We start from the raw sequence: 11,650 nt of genomic DNA, 5'->3' as shown, positions 1-11,650 counted from the left end.
AATCACTTGTACCACCTCCTAAGCTCGCAACTTTTTTCCTTTCCTCACAAGATCGAGAAAACAGCCACAACACTTGAAAGATTTTTCCTATTCGGAATGACAGAGACAAGGGAGCCATGGAGGACTGTGGGTAGGGTCCAGGCTTTGGGCAAATTACTGTCTCCTTGACAACCATAATCCCTGCTCGCACTCTGGCCCCACCCTCGACCCCCGTGCCCCTCCGCACCTCAACTCCCACTGTGCTAAATTGTTCTGCTCTGACTTCCACCTGCCACCTCCTCTCTGTCCCCACCACCACCACCCTCTTCACTATGCTGAGTCCCCCCTCACCTCCCACACCCCCCCACCCACCAACCCGGTCCCCCATCCACCCACCCACCCACGGGCCGGACCCACAGACAGGCACAAAGACGGGCAGACAAACGAAGAACCACACCCACCCACACATTGCTCTCTTGGTGTCCGACGCTTATAGTTATGTCACTGAGAATGAGTCAGAGATGCCTGTGATTGGCTCATGCACCCCACCTCCCCTGGAGATATCTGCTTCATGGTTTTGATCAGAATGTTTGACTGCTTAGACAATGGTGTTAATGCTGCGAGGCCTAAAATTGATTATTTTATTTGTGTGACTAGGAAACAGCTTGCATCAGTCTTCATCGGTGGCGGGGGAACCGGGATCCATAATGCATGCGTTCCCACCAAATTTCAGCGAAGTCAATGTAGTGGCTGCAGTTATGCACTTGCCTGAATATGAATTTCCCTCATAATGAGCCTTTCTGTGCGCTGCTGAATGGGGAGGCAGAAATCATTGCTCAGCTTCCTTCTCCTTAGTTACAGATTTTTCTAGCTGACCAACTGTTGGCAAGAAGTGCGCAGTGCCAATTAAGAGAGAATTTGTTTCTGTTCAAACAAGCCACAAACGCACGCATACACACACACACATACACACTCTGAATGTGATGAAAGAGGCACTGTCATGCTGAGACAGTGAAGCGTCTGAAATGAGCAAGTTAAGAAGGTGAATACCAGTTCTCTTTCCTCGGGATCAGCCTTTTTTTTTCCCCCTCCCTGATCCTCCTCGAGGCATTCCATGGCATTCTGCTCCTTTCACAGCGGCCGCTCGCCTGTCGATCACCCTGACCTGAGAGAGGAGAATTCAATTCAAGCTGGCGTCCATACTTTGCCTCCCCTCCTTCTCTCTACTCTCTCCCTCCTCTTTCCATTTCCCTCTCTATGGTCGGCATAGCAACAGGCGTCAGGCTCGTCAGAGATGGCACTGTGGTTTGTTTCTCTGACTCCCTCTCCCTGTGTCTCTCTCTTTTCTGCCTCTCCAACTCTGTATGTGCCAACAGTCGGTGCTGTGGACCAGTATTTCAACAGGTGTAAAACATGTTGAGAATATCAGATGATTAAATGGTGGAGGTGAAGCAGTGTCACAAGGTTGTTAGTGTTGCGCCACCCGACTGTTTTGTTGTTTTCAAACCGGTCTGAAATTTAAATCTAGTATTGACAATGTGTGCCATTAGCAGTATGTGGGCTAAAAACAGCACACCGCTCCCCCTAATGGCCAGTATGAATTTTGTCTGGCTGGTGTCACGTTAGAAGTCTATATAATCCTTAGTGTTTTTCATGGCAAATCCCACTGGGTGGACTCTAAATCTTTCATGTAGGTGGATATCAAGTCTTAAACCCTGTACATTTATCTACCTGCCCGCCCCTCAGCCTGTCTGTGAGCCCGGCCTCAGTGTTGAGACTCAGATGGTGACTAGTGACTTTGTAAAAAACAAAATGTTTAAAAAAAAAAAAAAAAAAGAAAAGAAAAAAGTTGTTGTGTTAGCATGAGTGGCCTCCCTCATGTGCTGTGTGTGGTGTGCCATTGTGTGTGAAGATGTGTGTGTCCTCAGGTCGTTTGTCAGGTTTTAAAAGCACCCAACCTTCCCCCCTGCGACATTTCCCCCCTCACACTGCTCTGCTACAGTATTATGTAGCTCCGACCCAACCCTCCCTTCTTACTCTATCTCTCTCCCTGTCTGATAAGAGGCCTGTGTTATGAGGACAGTTGGTATTAGTATTTTGCACTCTGCTCGCTGATCTTAATGCACTTACAAGCATGGCAGTCGCACTCCAGTCCCACGCAGGCTTTGATTCTGCTCCAGGTTTGCAGCCTGTTTCCCATCATCCACTCCCAGTGTAGCTCACTGAAAGCACAGGTGGCACACACATACACACACACACACATATTGAAACACACACTCATGTAAAGGTCCGCTCATTTTCAGCTTGCCAGTCCCTGTCCAGGCCAACTTCTCCCGGGTGGCAGCTAAAATCAAAGCATTCATCCATCCTTGACTGTGGGAAGTAAAATATGGAGCAGGGCCGAGTGAACTGGGCTGGAGTGTGACGGCCACGTTGGTGTGGGGAGTGACTGTGTCCCGTCAGCCTCTGGTTAGTGTTCTGTTCTAATCTGCTGGGCTCCCTTTGTGAACCTGTGGACGGTGCTTCTGTTCCGAGTGCCATGTGAGAAACAAACGCTTCAGTTTTAAAAAAGAAAAAAAGAAAAAAAAGGATGTTTTACTTAATATGTTATTTTAATTTACCTTTATATTTTTGTTTGTTTGTTTGTTTTGTTATCCAAGGGTTTAAAGTTCAAAGCTCATACTCTTTACGTGGGGACCTGCCAGCCTGCACTCCTTTTAAATGTGATGAAGTCTTTCTGTTGGTCCAAAACCATGTGTGCCAAATTGTATGTATATTCCTCTGTCAATGCTTTGAATATTAACAGTGCATAAAACAACAATATGAAGAAAAGTCTGTTTTTGGATGCATTTCCGTCAACCTTGAAGAAAAATGAAAATACAGAAGAGTTGTCGGTGTGTCAGATTTGTATCCCAAATGCTCATGGGTGCTGACAGAATTTCTGCTACAGTTTACAAAAGGTTTAACACAATTTGTAGTTTTCGATTGGTTGGAGTCTTGCTCAAGCGTAGGCCTGCACTGTGCCTCTCTCCATGCACACAGCTTACCTCAGTCCGAGGCGCCTCCCTCCATATTTATATCCTTTTCACTGTGTTTTACCAGCTCTTACGTCACGTCGACCACAACAGGTTGATTCCTCCTACGTGTTTACAACCATAACATCAGTGTCACAGTGAGAAGGACCTGGACAAGGTGCATTTAAGGTTCAAAACTCCACCAAAAGAAATATAGATTCACAGTAATGGCAAAATTCCTCCAGATCCAAAGTTCCATGGTATTCCTCTCTATAGATTTCTGTTTCTTTCGGTTTGTTTCCAAATGGCTTGTATAGCAAGTGAGGGAGCAGATGTTTTCACACAGCTGTGCAGGGATGCCAATACTGTAACACAGCTGCATGAAACCCCAGCTTATTGGCTGATCATAGCTCAGCCCTGGCCTGCCCCAGACACAACATTTCCGCTTTACAGCTGATTTCAGTTCACTCAAGGATTATTAGAATCGTTCCTCTTTTCCTGTGCTGCATCCGTGCAGCTTCTTGGCCGGTGCAACAGTCGCAGTCCAGCAGCAGCAGCCAGCCAAAACTCCATTTCACCCCCTCCTCTGTCTCCACTCACGTTCGTTGCAAATAAAACACTACTCTGACATCTGGAATTTGAAATTGCATGCATTCATCAGCATGTGGAAAACAGATTATATATTTTTTTTCTTTCAACATTTTCCGCTTGGTTCATTTGAGCTAAGATGCCTTTGAGATGAACTCAATCAGTGGGGCGGGTGTTTCATGTCTGGGGTTGGGGTTCAACTGGATCTGTTGGTTAAACTCAAGCCCACCCCTTTCTACTTTGGCCTGCAGCCTGAGAGCTTTTCCATCATGGTGAAGCTGCAATGTATGTCATCTTGAAATGGTTTCCCAGTCATTCCAGACACTTATGCAAGAGTACTTAGCAACTCAGAGATACACGGGAGAAAAACAGTGTTTCAAAGTAAAAATAATCAAAGTGGTAATTTTCTGAACATTTGCAGTTTTAGATTTGATATTACTAAGTAACACTCGTAGTTTTAGGTATGAAAAACGCACTAAGACAATGAGTGTAGTATTTCCAATAGTTACTCTTCTGTCTGTCTTGGCTTGTGTAACTGAAGTCCCTCACAGGCACCCACCGTTCAGCTTTGAGGTGAATTTCTTTCTCTTTTATATGGTTTCTCAGGTCATTCCAAACAGCAGTTTTCTTCATGTAAGAAACCACTTAGTTTTGCATTTAGTAACAAACACAACGTCATTGTGTTTCATTGAGTTTGCTGCACAAACTGTCACACCGGTTTTCCTTCACGCCGTCCATGTTTGATGTAAGCTTTAGTATTTGCGAGTCAAAAGGAGAGGCTCTGTCAGCGGGTCATTTCCAAATGCAGAGCCACTGTGTTCACTCATCCTCACTGAGAACCCAAACAACCACATCTGCCTGCAGCTATTGTTTCCTTAGCAGTCGTTTTGAAGGTTTTGCAATGCAGCAACATCACAGCAACATTGCAGAGATGCTAAGAAAGTACAACCTGGCTGGGCTTGTCGTGTACAGTACTAGGATGCATGTTTAGTCAACCCGAAAATAAGGCATGTGTGTATGTACAGTTCGCCGTCTCTTTCCACGTTAGTTTAGTAGTCATGTAGTGGTGTGGTGTCGGGGAGGAGAAAGCCCTTCCAGTCGTATCAAGCTGCCAACTGAAGCCAATCCACTGCCCCCTGTGCCACCTGACTCCCTGTCCTCATCTTCAGCATGGGCACTGTCATGGCCAGCTGGTACTTTCATGATACACCTTAACCTATCTCTGGGAATGCTTCAGAAACGCGCGTCACATCCATCCCGCTACAAACCTCCTGTTAGAGTTCAGTCACCACTGATCATTTTCTACAAGGCATACCCAACAGGTTGATTTCTAAGCTAGTACTCCTCCATTCTGTCCTTCCTTGTGTTGTTTTTTTTCCTGGTTGCAAACACTCTTCTTGTCTCGACTTTGTTTTTTAAACCCTTTGAATTGATGCTGCTTCTGTGCTTGACTCTGGGTTTACTGCGTGGTGCCATGTTGTCCACATGGCCTCTAGAGCTTGTAACGCTTCAGTGTGTAATGTTACCATATGCCTTACATGTTTTCCAGGACTAATAAAAAAAGCATAACAAAAACATCAGGAGATGTGATTTTTTTTTTTTTAATTTCTGTGCCCATTCTGAATAAAACAGAAAAGAAGCAAAGACAGATTTTTACAAAGTCACTGATTGTACAACCTGTTTCCTTATTATAAAATGTACATCTATACAGTACAGTGCACACTATACAGTACAAAATGTTAAGTAAGAATGTTCAGGAATGTTATTTGAAATAATGAATGGCCACAAACCACAAGACATGGTGGCTGGTCACATTTGTCACTTACACACATTTTGAAAAATTATAACTCAAATCGTCTGTCTTAAAGAAAGCAACCGGGAGGCAGGTTTAAAATTTTAAAAGTCCAACCTAGCTGCAATGAGAACTATAACTCTATTATTATATTTTTTTTTTTTATATATATATAAATTTTTATATACAACATCAGACATTATAAATCAATTAAGTGAACAAAACTACTCCTTAGTTGCTGTTCTTTTTAAAATTATGCTTTGGCTGATTTGGCTGGTCAGTCTTCAATCCCATAGAAGGCCAAGATCTGAGACAAGCGAGTCAAGTAATTGGAATCTGGGTAACCATTCCTGAGAGACACAAAAAGAAGACAGATCATCTCAGATTCACGGACTAGTGTTTGTGACCTTTCATTCTGCATTGACACTGGCTTCACTCACCCTGATTTGCCTCCCTGTAGGCTAGTCTTGTGTGGGATGCAGTCCCAGGTGACCCTGGCCCCTGCGTCTTTGCCCGTCACTGTGAAGGTGAGTCCCTGCCGGAAAGCTTTCTCCAGCCTGGGCAGCAGATTCTTTGTCTTCTCGCAGTCAGGAAGGAAGGCTTCAAACATCCCTCCTTGAAATGGTTTTCCTGGGGATGGGTGATCCTTCTGGTAGGACAGAAAATAGAGAACACAGTCACAAACAAAGTCACAAATCTCTAGATATTATCACGTATAAGCCTAGAGCAAAGTCCTATTATTAAAGCTCTGTGTGACACTTATCACATAGTGTGACCCTGCACAGAGGATCAGAATTTACAGCTGCCCTTTTGATGACATTTGACAATAAACATGCCTGTGCTGCCTGGTGCTTGAAGTTCAGGAGGACCAAGAAACACCTCCTGGACTGTAAAAATGCAGCACTACAGTATATATGAATAGCTAAATGCTTTTTCACATCCTGTAGGCGTGAACACAAGTTAAAAACAAATGTATAGCTTTGGACTGTACTTAACTGCTATATAATAAAGAGGCTGCGCAGAATGTTACTACTTTCCTTTAGTGGTAAAGCAGTTAAAATATAAAAAAAAACCAATGCAGATTCTTTTTTATTATTTTCCTAAAACTGTGAACAGTCATTGTTTTGTCCACATCATTCGCTGTCTCCAAGATGAAAGTTTATTAGGCACTGCAGTGCATTCTGAGAAAGGCCTCTCTGTTACATACAACAGCTCTCATTCACAATATGTTTTAAGTATGCCACTCACCCCTTGGATACCATCAGGAATGCAGTAAGTGATCTTGATCGTGGAGTCCTTGCTGTGACCAGCTAGGCTGAGATGTAGTCTAGAGTGGCTCATTTTGCCCTGGATGCCCTGGGGTGTCGCATCTGTCTTGTGACAAACTCTGCAGTGGACGTGCACTGCATTCAGACATTTTGAGCACATAGTAGCCCCACACTCAGTTCTCATCACTGACACCCCAGTGTCCCCGCACACACAGATGCACCCAAGGTCTCCCTGACCTGACCTGGATTCCTCTGGGGTGTCCTGGATCTCTGCGTGTCTTTGCTGCATGCTGTCCTTTGGTGTAGAATGCATGGTTCTCTCTTTCTTATGAAGGGCCTTGGCCTTATCAGCACGGGCTGTTGTTGACCCATAACCATTCACACGTCTTATATTTCTGTTATTTCCTGCGCTAGAGTGGTTGACGAGTGTCTCCGTCTTCTGTCCATCCGCCTCCACTGAACCTATGATTTTCACTTTCTCCTTAATGACAGGGTCTTTCCTCACCAGTAGTTGGCTAGATCCATTCACAAGCTCTGTCTCAGGTAAGTCACCTCTACGGTTTGTGCTCCTTTCCTGGCCACCACCAGTCCTTTCAGCTTGGCTCTGCAGCATCACCTGAGGGCTACTGTTACAGTGGAAGCTAGTACTTTTCGAAACATTCATTTGCAAACGAGAGGACGGTGACCAGTTGGAGACAGAGGGGCTTAAGAAGTCCCGCTGTTCTTGTATTTGGGCCAGGTCTCCAGAAAACACCTCATGCAGTGAAGCACCCACTTTAGAACACAACTGTTTCGGACCTAAAAGAAATAAGCTCTTCTTCAAAATCTGGATAGTGACTTTCTTGAAGTGGCTTTGCACCTCAGCACAACAAGCTAGTAACGTTTCATCTGCTGGATCAGTGACACCCAGCTCTGACAAGAGCATCTCCTGCACAGAGAAGTCTACACTAACCGACTCGACCAGGTTCTGTAAACCTTGCTGACATGAACTGACTTTGGATGAGTTGCCTGCTTTTAAGGTGATAGTCATATCGCTACTACCTTCAGACCGTCTCTCTTCTATCTGGACACCAGAAGTCAGGTCATCCACTCGGGTCCTGTAGGCTTCTTTTATGTGCTGCCACATCACCCGAGAAACTGTAATTTCTGCATTAAAGACTTCCCGCTTGTCCCTCCCTGTTGAGGTACTGAAGCTGGAAGACCGGCCCCTGGATGTGACTGTGGACTTGCTGGAGTCGTCGTGACTCTTCTGACTCATAACCTGAGCCTTCTGCTGAGGTGTTCCTGAGAAACTACTGGCTCGCTTCAAGTTGGATCCAGACCCTGCAGGTGGAAGTGTAGTACTTCCTGACAAACTGGACCGAGCAGTGCTGAGGGGAGATGTTAAATTCTTGGGGCGAGTATCCACTGAATTTGAGTTCAAGGAGGTTTTATTCTGCACAGACCCAAATGAATGCAAAGAATCCTCACTTTTAAACAAGATGTCCCCTCCAGTCTTTTGGGATTCTGCTCTGGAGATTTTCAGGACGTCATTCCCTAACATTGGTCCCGTACGCGATTGTTTACTAGAGGACGAGAGCCCTCGTAAGGTGAAGTCACTTGGTCGATTGCCTAATGCAGCCAGCCCTGAATCCTTAAACCGAGCTGCTAATTTATACCTCTTGGCTCCTTCAGCTCTCTTCTCATCCTCCTCTGACCTCAGCAGCTGATCTGTCCTATCATCCAGATGCCTTTCAGTGGGGGACATGATGGTGATGGGAACTCTCACCTCATCAGCAGGAGTTAATGAACTTGAAGCATATGAAGGATATCTAAGAAGACTGGCCACATCCTCTTTTTTATCCCGCACTTTGTCGGGGTCCAGGAGGAATTGCTTGGCTTCAGACACGTCACTCTTGCTACCAATGATGTAAATGTTTCTGTCATCTTCATTCAGAAGGAGCTTGGGAAGTCTGACTTTTAAGTTCTCTATTGCCCTCTGCAGTGCACCCCTGGAGGGGAGGATATTCTTAGGGAGCTGAGATCGACGGATCTTGGTCTCATTCTCTTGGTAAAGCCCACTTATTGCCTTTCGTGCCAACTCCAGTCGTTTCTGCTCTTGACCACCCTCTTCCACTCCTGTTGTAACCTGCAGAAACAAAGTAGTCAACCCCTGGTTTGTCATCTCCACTGCCTCAACACCATACTGACTGAGTATATGCTGGTATTCCCTCCTGCAGTGTTTCTGCAGATACTGAAACATGTCTGCATCCAAAATTAGTGAGAAGTCCTCCTCTGGTGTGGTGGGATGCCCAGGAAGCTGCAGATCTGCACCCTCTATCTGGCCAACATCTTCCCAGCCATAATCACTAGGTGTCAGGTCTCTATGTGAGCTGGAGTTGTACTCATCAGACGGCCTGCCAGTGTGAAGGTTCTCGATTTGTTCTCTTTGCTTATGAGGTTTCCGGCTCTGATCGTCTGACCCCCGAGTATGAAACGTCTTTGCTGTCTGTGCAGACCTGGAGCCACTGGGGGCAGGTTGCCCTGAGTCTTGGTTTTCTTTTGATTGTGGGTCTCCAGGATAGACAAGTAACTGAGCCAAGGCAGCCTGGACTTTTGAGTAGGTGCCACACAATGTACAGAACTCCCCATCATAGTTGATCTGGACATCAGGGTGGCTCTTATGGAGGTTTTTCAATGCCGATATTCCCCCAGGAAGCTGGCTGTAGTTGACAGTTGCTAATAAACTTGGGATAACCTGTCATTATGGAAGAAGAGAGACAACACACATGCATGGATTGTGCTGGACCTTAAATATTTGCTTACACATTTTCCTACATTCTAGTTGAACATACCTTGTCTGGGTCCAGGCTTTCATGATGCTCAGTTACGATCAGTTCATACTTCTTCCCGTCCACTTCCAGAATGTGCCGGCTCTGCTGAATAACTCTCTGTGCCACTGTGTGAGAGGGGTCACCAGAGGGAAATCAATCTCAGTCTGTGAGGCATCCTGACTAAGCGCTTTTACCATTGGCCATTACATTGACTTGCATGCCAACGTTCCAGCTCAGTGTAAATCACTGGTGACAGCCAACAAAGTGCAATACCTCACTACTACTTTGCAAATCACTGCAACTAAATTTTGGAGTCTTTGGAGTGAAAGTTAAGTAGTATTTTATGCTGCACTGTGGAACCTGTGTGACCATATGGTTAATATAGTTTTTACACCATCATGTCCCTGATAGACTCAATTAATTATTCAGAGTCCCCCCTAACACACACACACTTCATATGCACAGACATGCACACACCCTGACCCCACTGACCTTCGCTGTCCTCGAAGGTGATGAGGGCAGAGACAGGCGTTGCCTTGACAATAGTGACACAGTCTATTTCCCCTCCTCCATTCTTGGCTCTCAGGAAGTAGATAACTAGCTTGTCTTTCAGTCTGTCATCCTCGATGTCTGTGGGCAGACCACTCACCCTCACGGTCCTGCCCCTCTCTGCCATCTGCTGGGAGAAACACAATCGCCAGTGTGAGGGAGATAGTTGCAAGACAGCAACACAAAAATATCACGAGTCTGCAGGAATGGTGAGAGTAAACGACAACATGATGCTGACAAAAAGCCAAAGCACAGTGCCTCTTTAAGAAAGCTGCTAATGTTAGAATCAGGCAGCCATGCAAAGACCCCACCCTTGCAAAGAGGAAGGGAGATATATTTGATAATATAACTCCATCTATTGGGCGTTACTAGGACACTACATCAACATACCCAAAAATTTCCATTTCCACTGCCATCACCAATGACTTTTTTCAACTGAAATTCTGAGCAAATAATTGTCAATCTCAAATTTATTGAGGTGTCCCCTCCAGTTCCTCTGAAGCTGGTTATATATAACGTTGGTAGGATAAGACTATGACAAGCTTTGATGGCTGATATCTGACCCAATGCTGCAAGACCTGATAATATTTACACTGTCTTGTTGAAGAAAATGCGTTGTCCTCTTTTAGTGAAAATCCACTTGTGCAACTTGTGCATAAATGTGAGAACGGTTGATTATAAGCGCAGATTGAGACAGATGATGAAGTTAACGCCCCTTCGTCCTCCTTCCCACCTACAGTTTGCTGCTATCTTGATGGCAACAAACTGGCAAAGAATAAACTTCAAAAGCGGCATTGTGATTATCTGGCTGCAGCTTTTCAAACGCAATTTGCAATTACAATGTTATGATCAATTCTGCTGAATTTTAAACTCTTTTGGTAAACTCTGCAGACAACCTGCGAGCTATGCGAACAATGTTGAATGTTTACTTTTACCGGATGTCAAAAAATGTATCTAGACGCTGGAGAGAAAGCCACATTGCAGAGCTTAGTGTCAAGGAAGTGGAAAAAAAATCAAACACATCTAAACTGACAATCTGCCAATCGCCCGATCGACGGATCGTGTGTTCGTGCCTGACACTATTACTATCTGTCCTAAAACATCTGTCCGATTTGTCGTTATTACTGACCTTGCAAACGTTTCACGGGCGTTCGCTCTCTATCTTTTCAAAGACCGTCACACTTTACAAGCCATGGAAGAAAAGTGAAACTACAAGCTGTTGTGTGATTTGGCACAACAGCGCGAGGGGGCGACCAAGTGCCGTCCTATCCTACACACAACATACTATATACACTGGACTATATATAAATACGTGGGAGGGTTGTGTGTGTGTGTGTGTGTGTGTGTGTGTGTGTGTGCAGGTGTATGCGGCAGCCCCGACTGGTTTCTCCGGTCACATCCAGTCGTGGAACGAAGAAAGTACATTCCCTCGAATACCATATACTTTACTCGAAAATTTCCAATTTCTGTTACTTTATAGATCTAGTCCTCTACATTTGAGAGGGAAATTTTGTACTTTTCACTCCACTACATCTGTCTGACAGACTCATGGCTGGGACATGATTACAGACTCAGACCTTACAGAAAGATAGAAAAATATATGGGACCGAAAGTGTGAAATTAAAGCTAAAAGCGCTACAGTAGGCT

At 45.0% G+C, this 11,650-nt stretch overlaps 1 protein-coding gene across 2 annotated transcripts; it reads right to left on the bottom strand.

The window, feature by feature from the left end:
* Nucleotides 1-5,466: 5,466 nt before the first annotated feature.
* Nucleotides 5,467-11,246, bottom strand: si:busm1-163l24.3. Of its 2 annotated transcripts, none has more exons than XM_041062527.1 (6): nucleotides 11,133-11,246; nucleotides 9,947-10,130; nucleotides 9,476-9,579; nucleotides 6,622-9,378; nucleotides 5,814-6,022; nucleotides 5,467-5,723 (listed from the first exon to the last, which is right to left on the bottom strand). In XM_041062527.1, exons 2-6 carry the CDS (start codon nucleotides 10,128-10,130, stop codon nucleotides 5,651-5,653), a joined length of 3,327 nt encoding a protein of 1,108 aa, XP_040918461.1. In that variant the 5' UTR covers nucleotides 11,133-11,246; the 3' UTR covers nucleotides 5,467-5,650. The 2 variants fall into 2 exon arrangements, with proteins under 2 accessions (XP_040918461.1, XP_040918462.1); XM_041062528.1 differs by having other exon boundaries at nucleotides 9,947-10,133; nucleotides 11,133-11,210.
* Nucleotides 11,247-11,650: the final 404 nt, after the last annotated feature.

This window comes from Toxotes jaculatrix, chromosome 18 (genome assembly GCF_017976425.1).
Source record: "Toxotes jaculatrix isolate fToxJac2 chromosome 18, fToxJac2.pri, whole genome shotgun sequence".
In the NCBI taxonomy this organism is placed as follows: Eukaryota; Metazoa; Chordata; class Actinopteri; family Toxotidae; genus Toxotes; species Toxotes jaculatrix.
The sequence above is the reverse complement of the archived record's forward strand: the minus strand, read 5'-3'. Positions and strand labels throughout refer to the sequence as shown.

Excerpts from the sequence above, each read along its gene's own strand:
- si:busm1-163l24.3 (XM_041062527.1), bottom strand. The coding sequence starts at position 10,130 with ATGGCAGAGAGGGGCAGGACCGTGAGGGTGAGTGGTCTGCCCACAGAC. Across the intron at positions 9,580-9,946 it reads CACCTTCGAGGACAGCGAAG|TGGCACAGAGAGTTATTCAG; the intron begins GTCAGTGGGGTC and ends CCTCTCACACAG. Across the intron at positions 9,379-9,475 it reads AAAGCCTGGACCCAGACAAG|GTTATCCCAAGTTTATTAGC; the intron begins GTATGTTCAACT and ends CCATAATGACAG.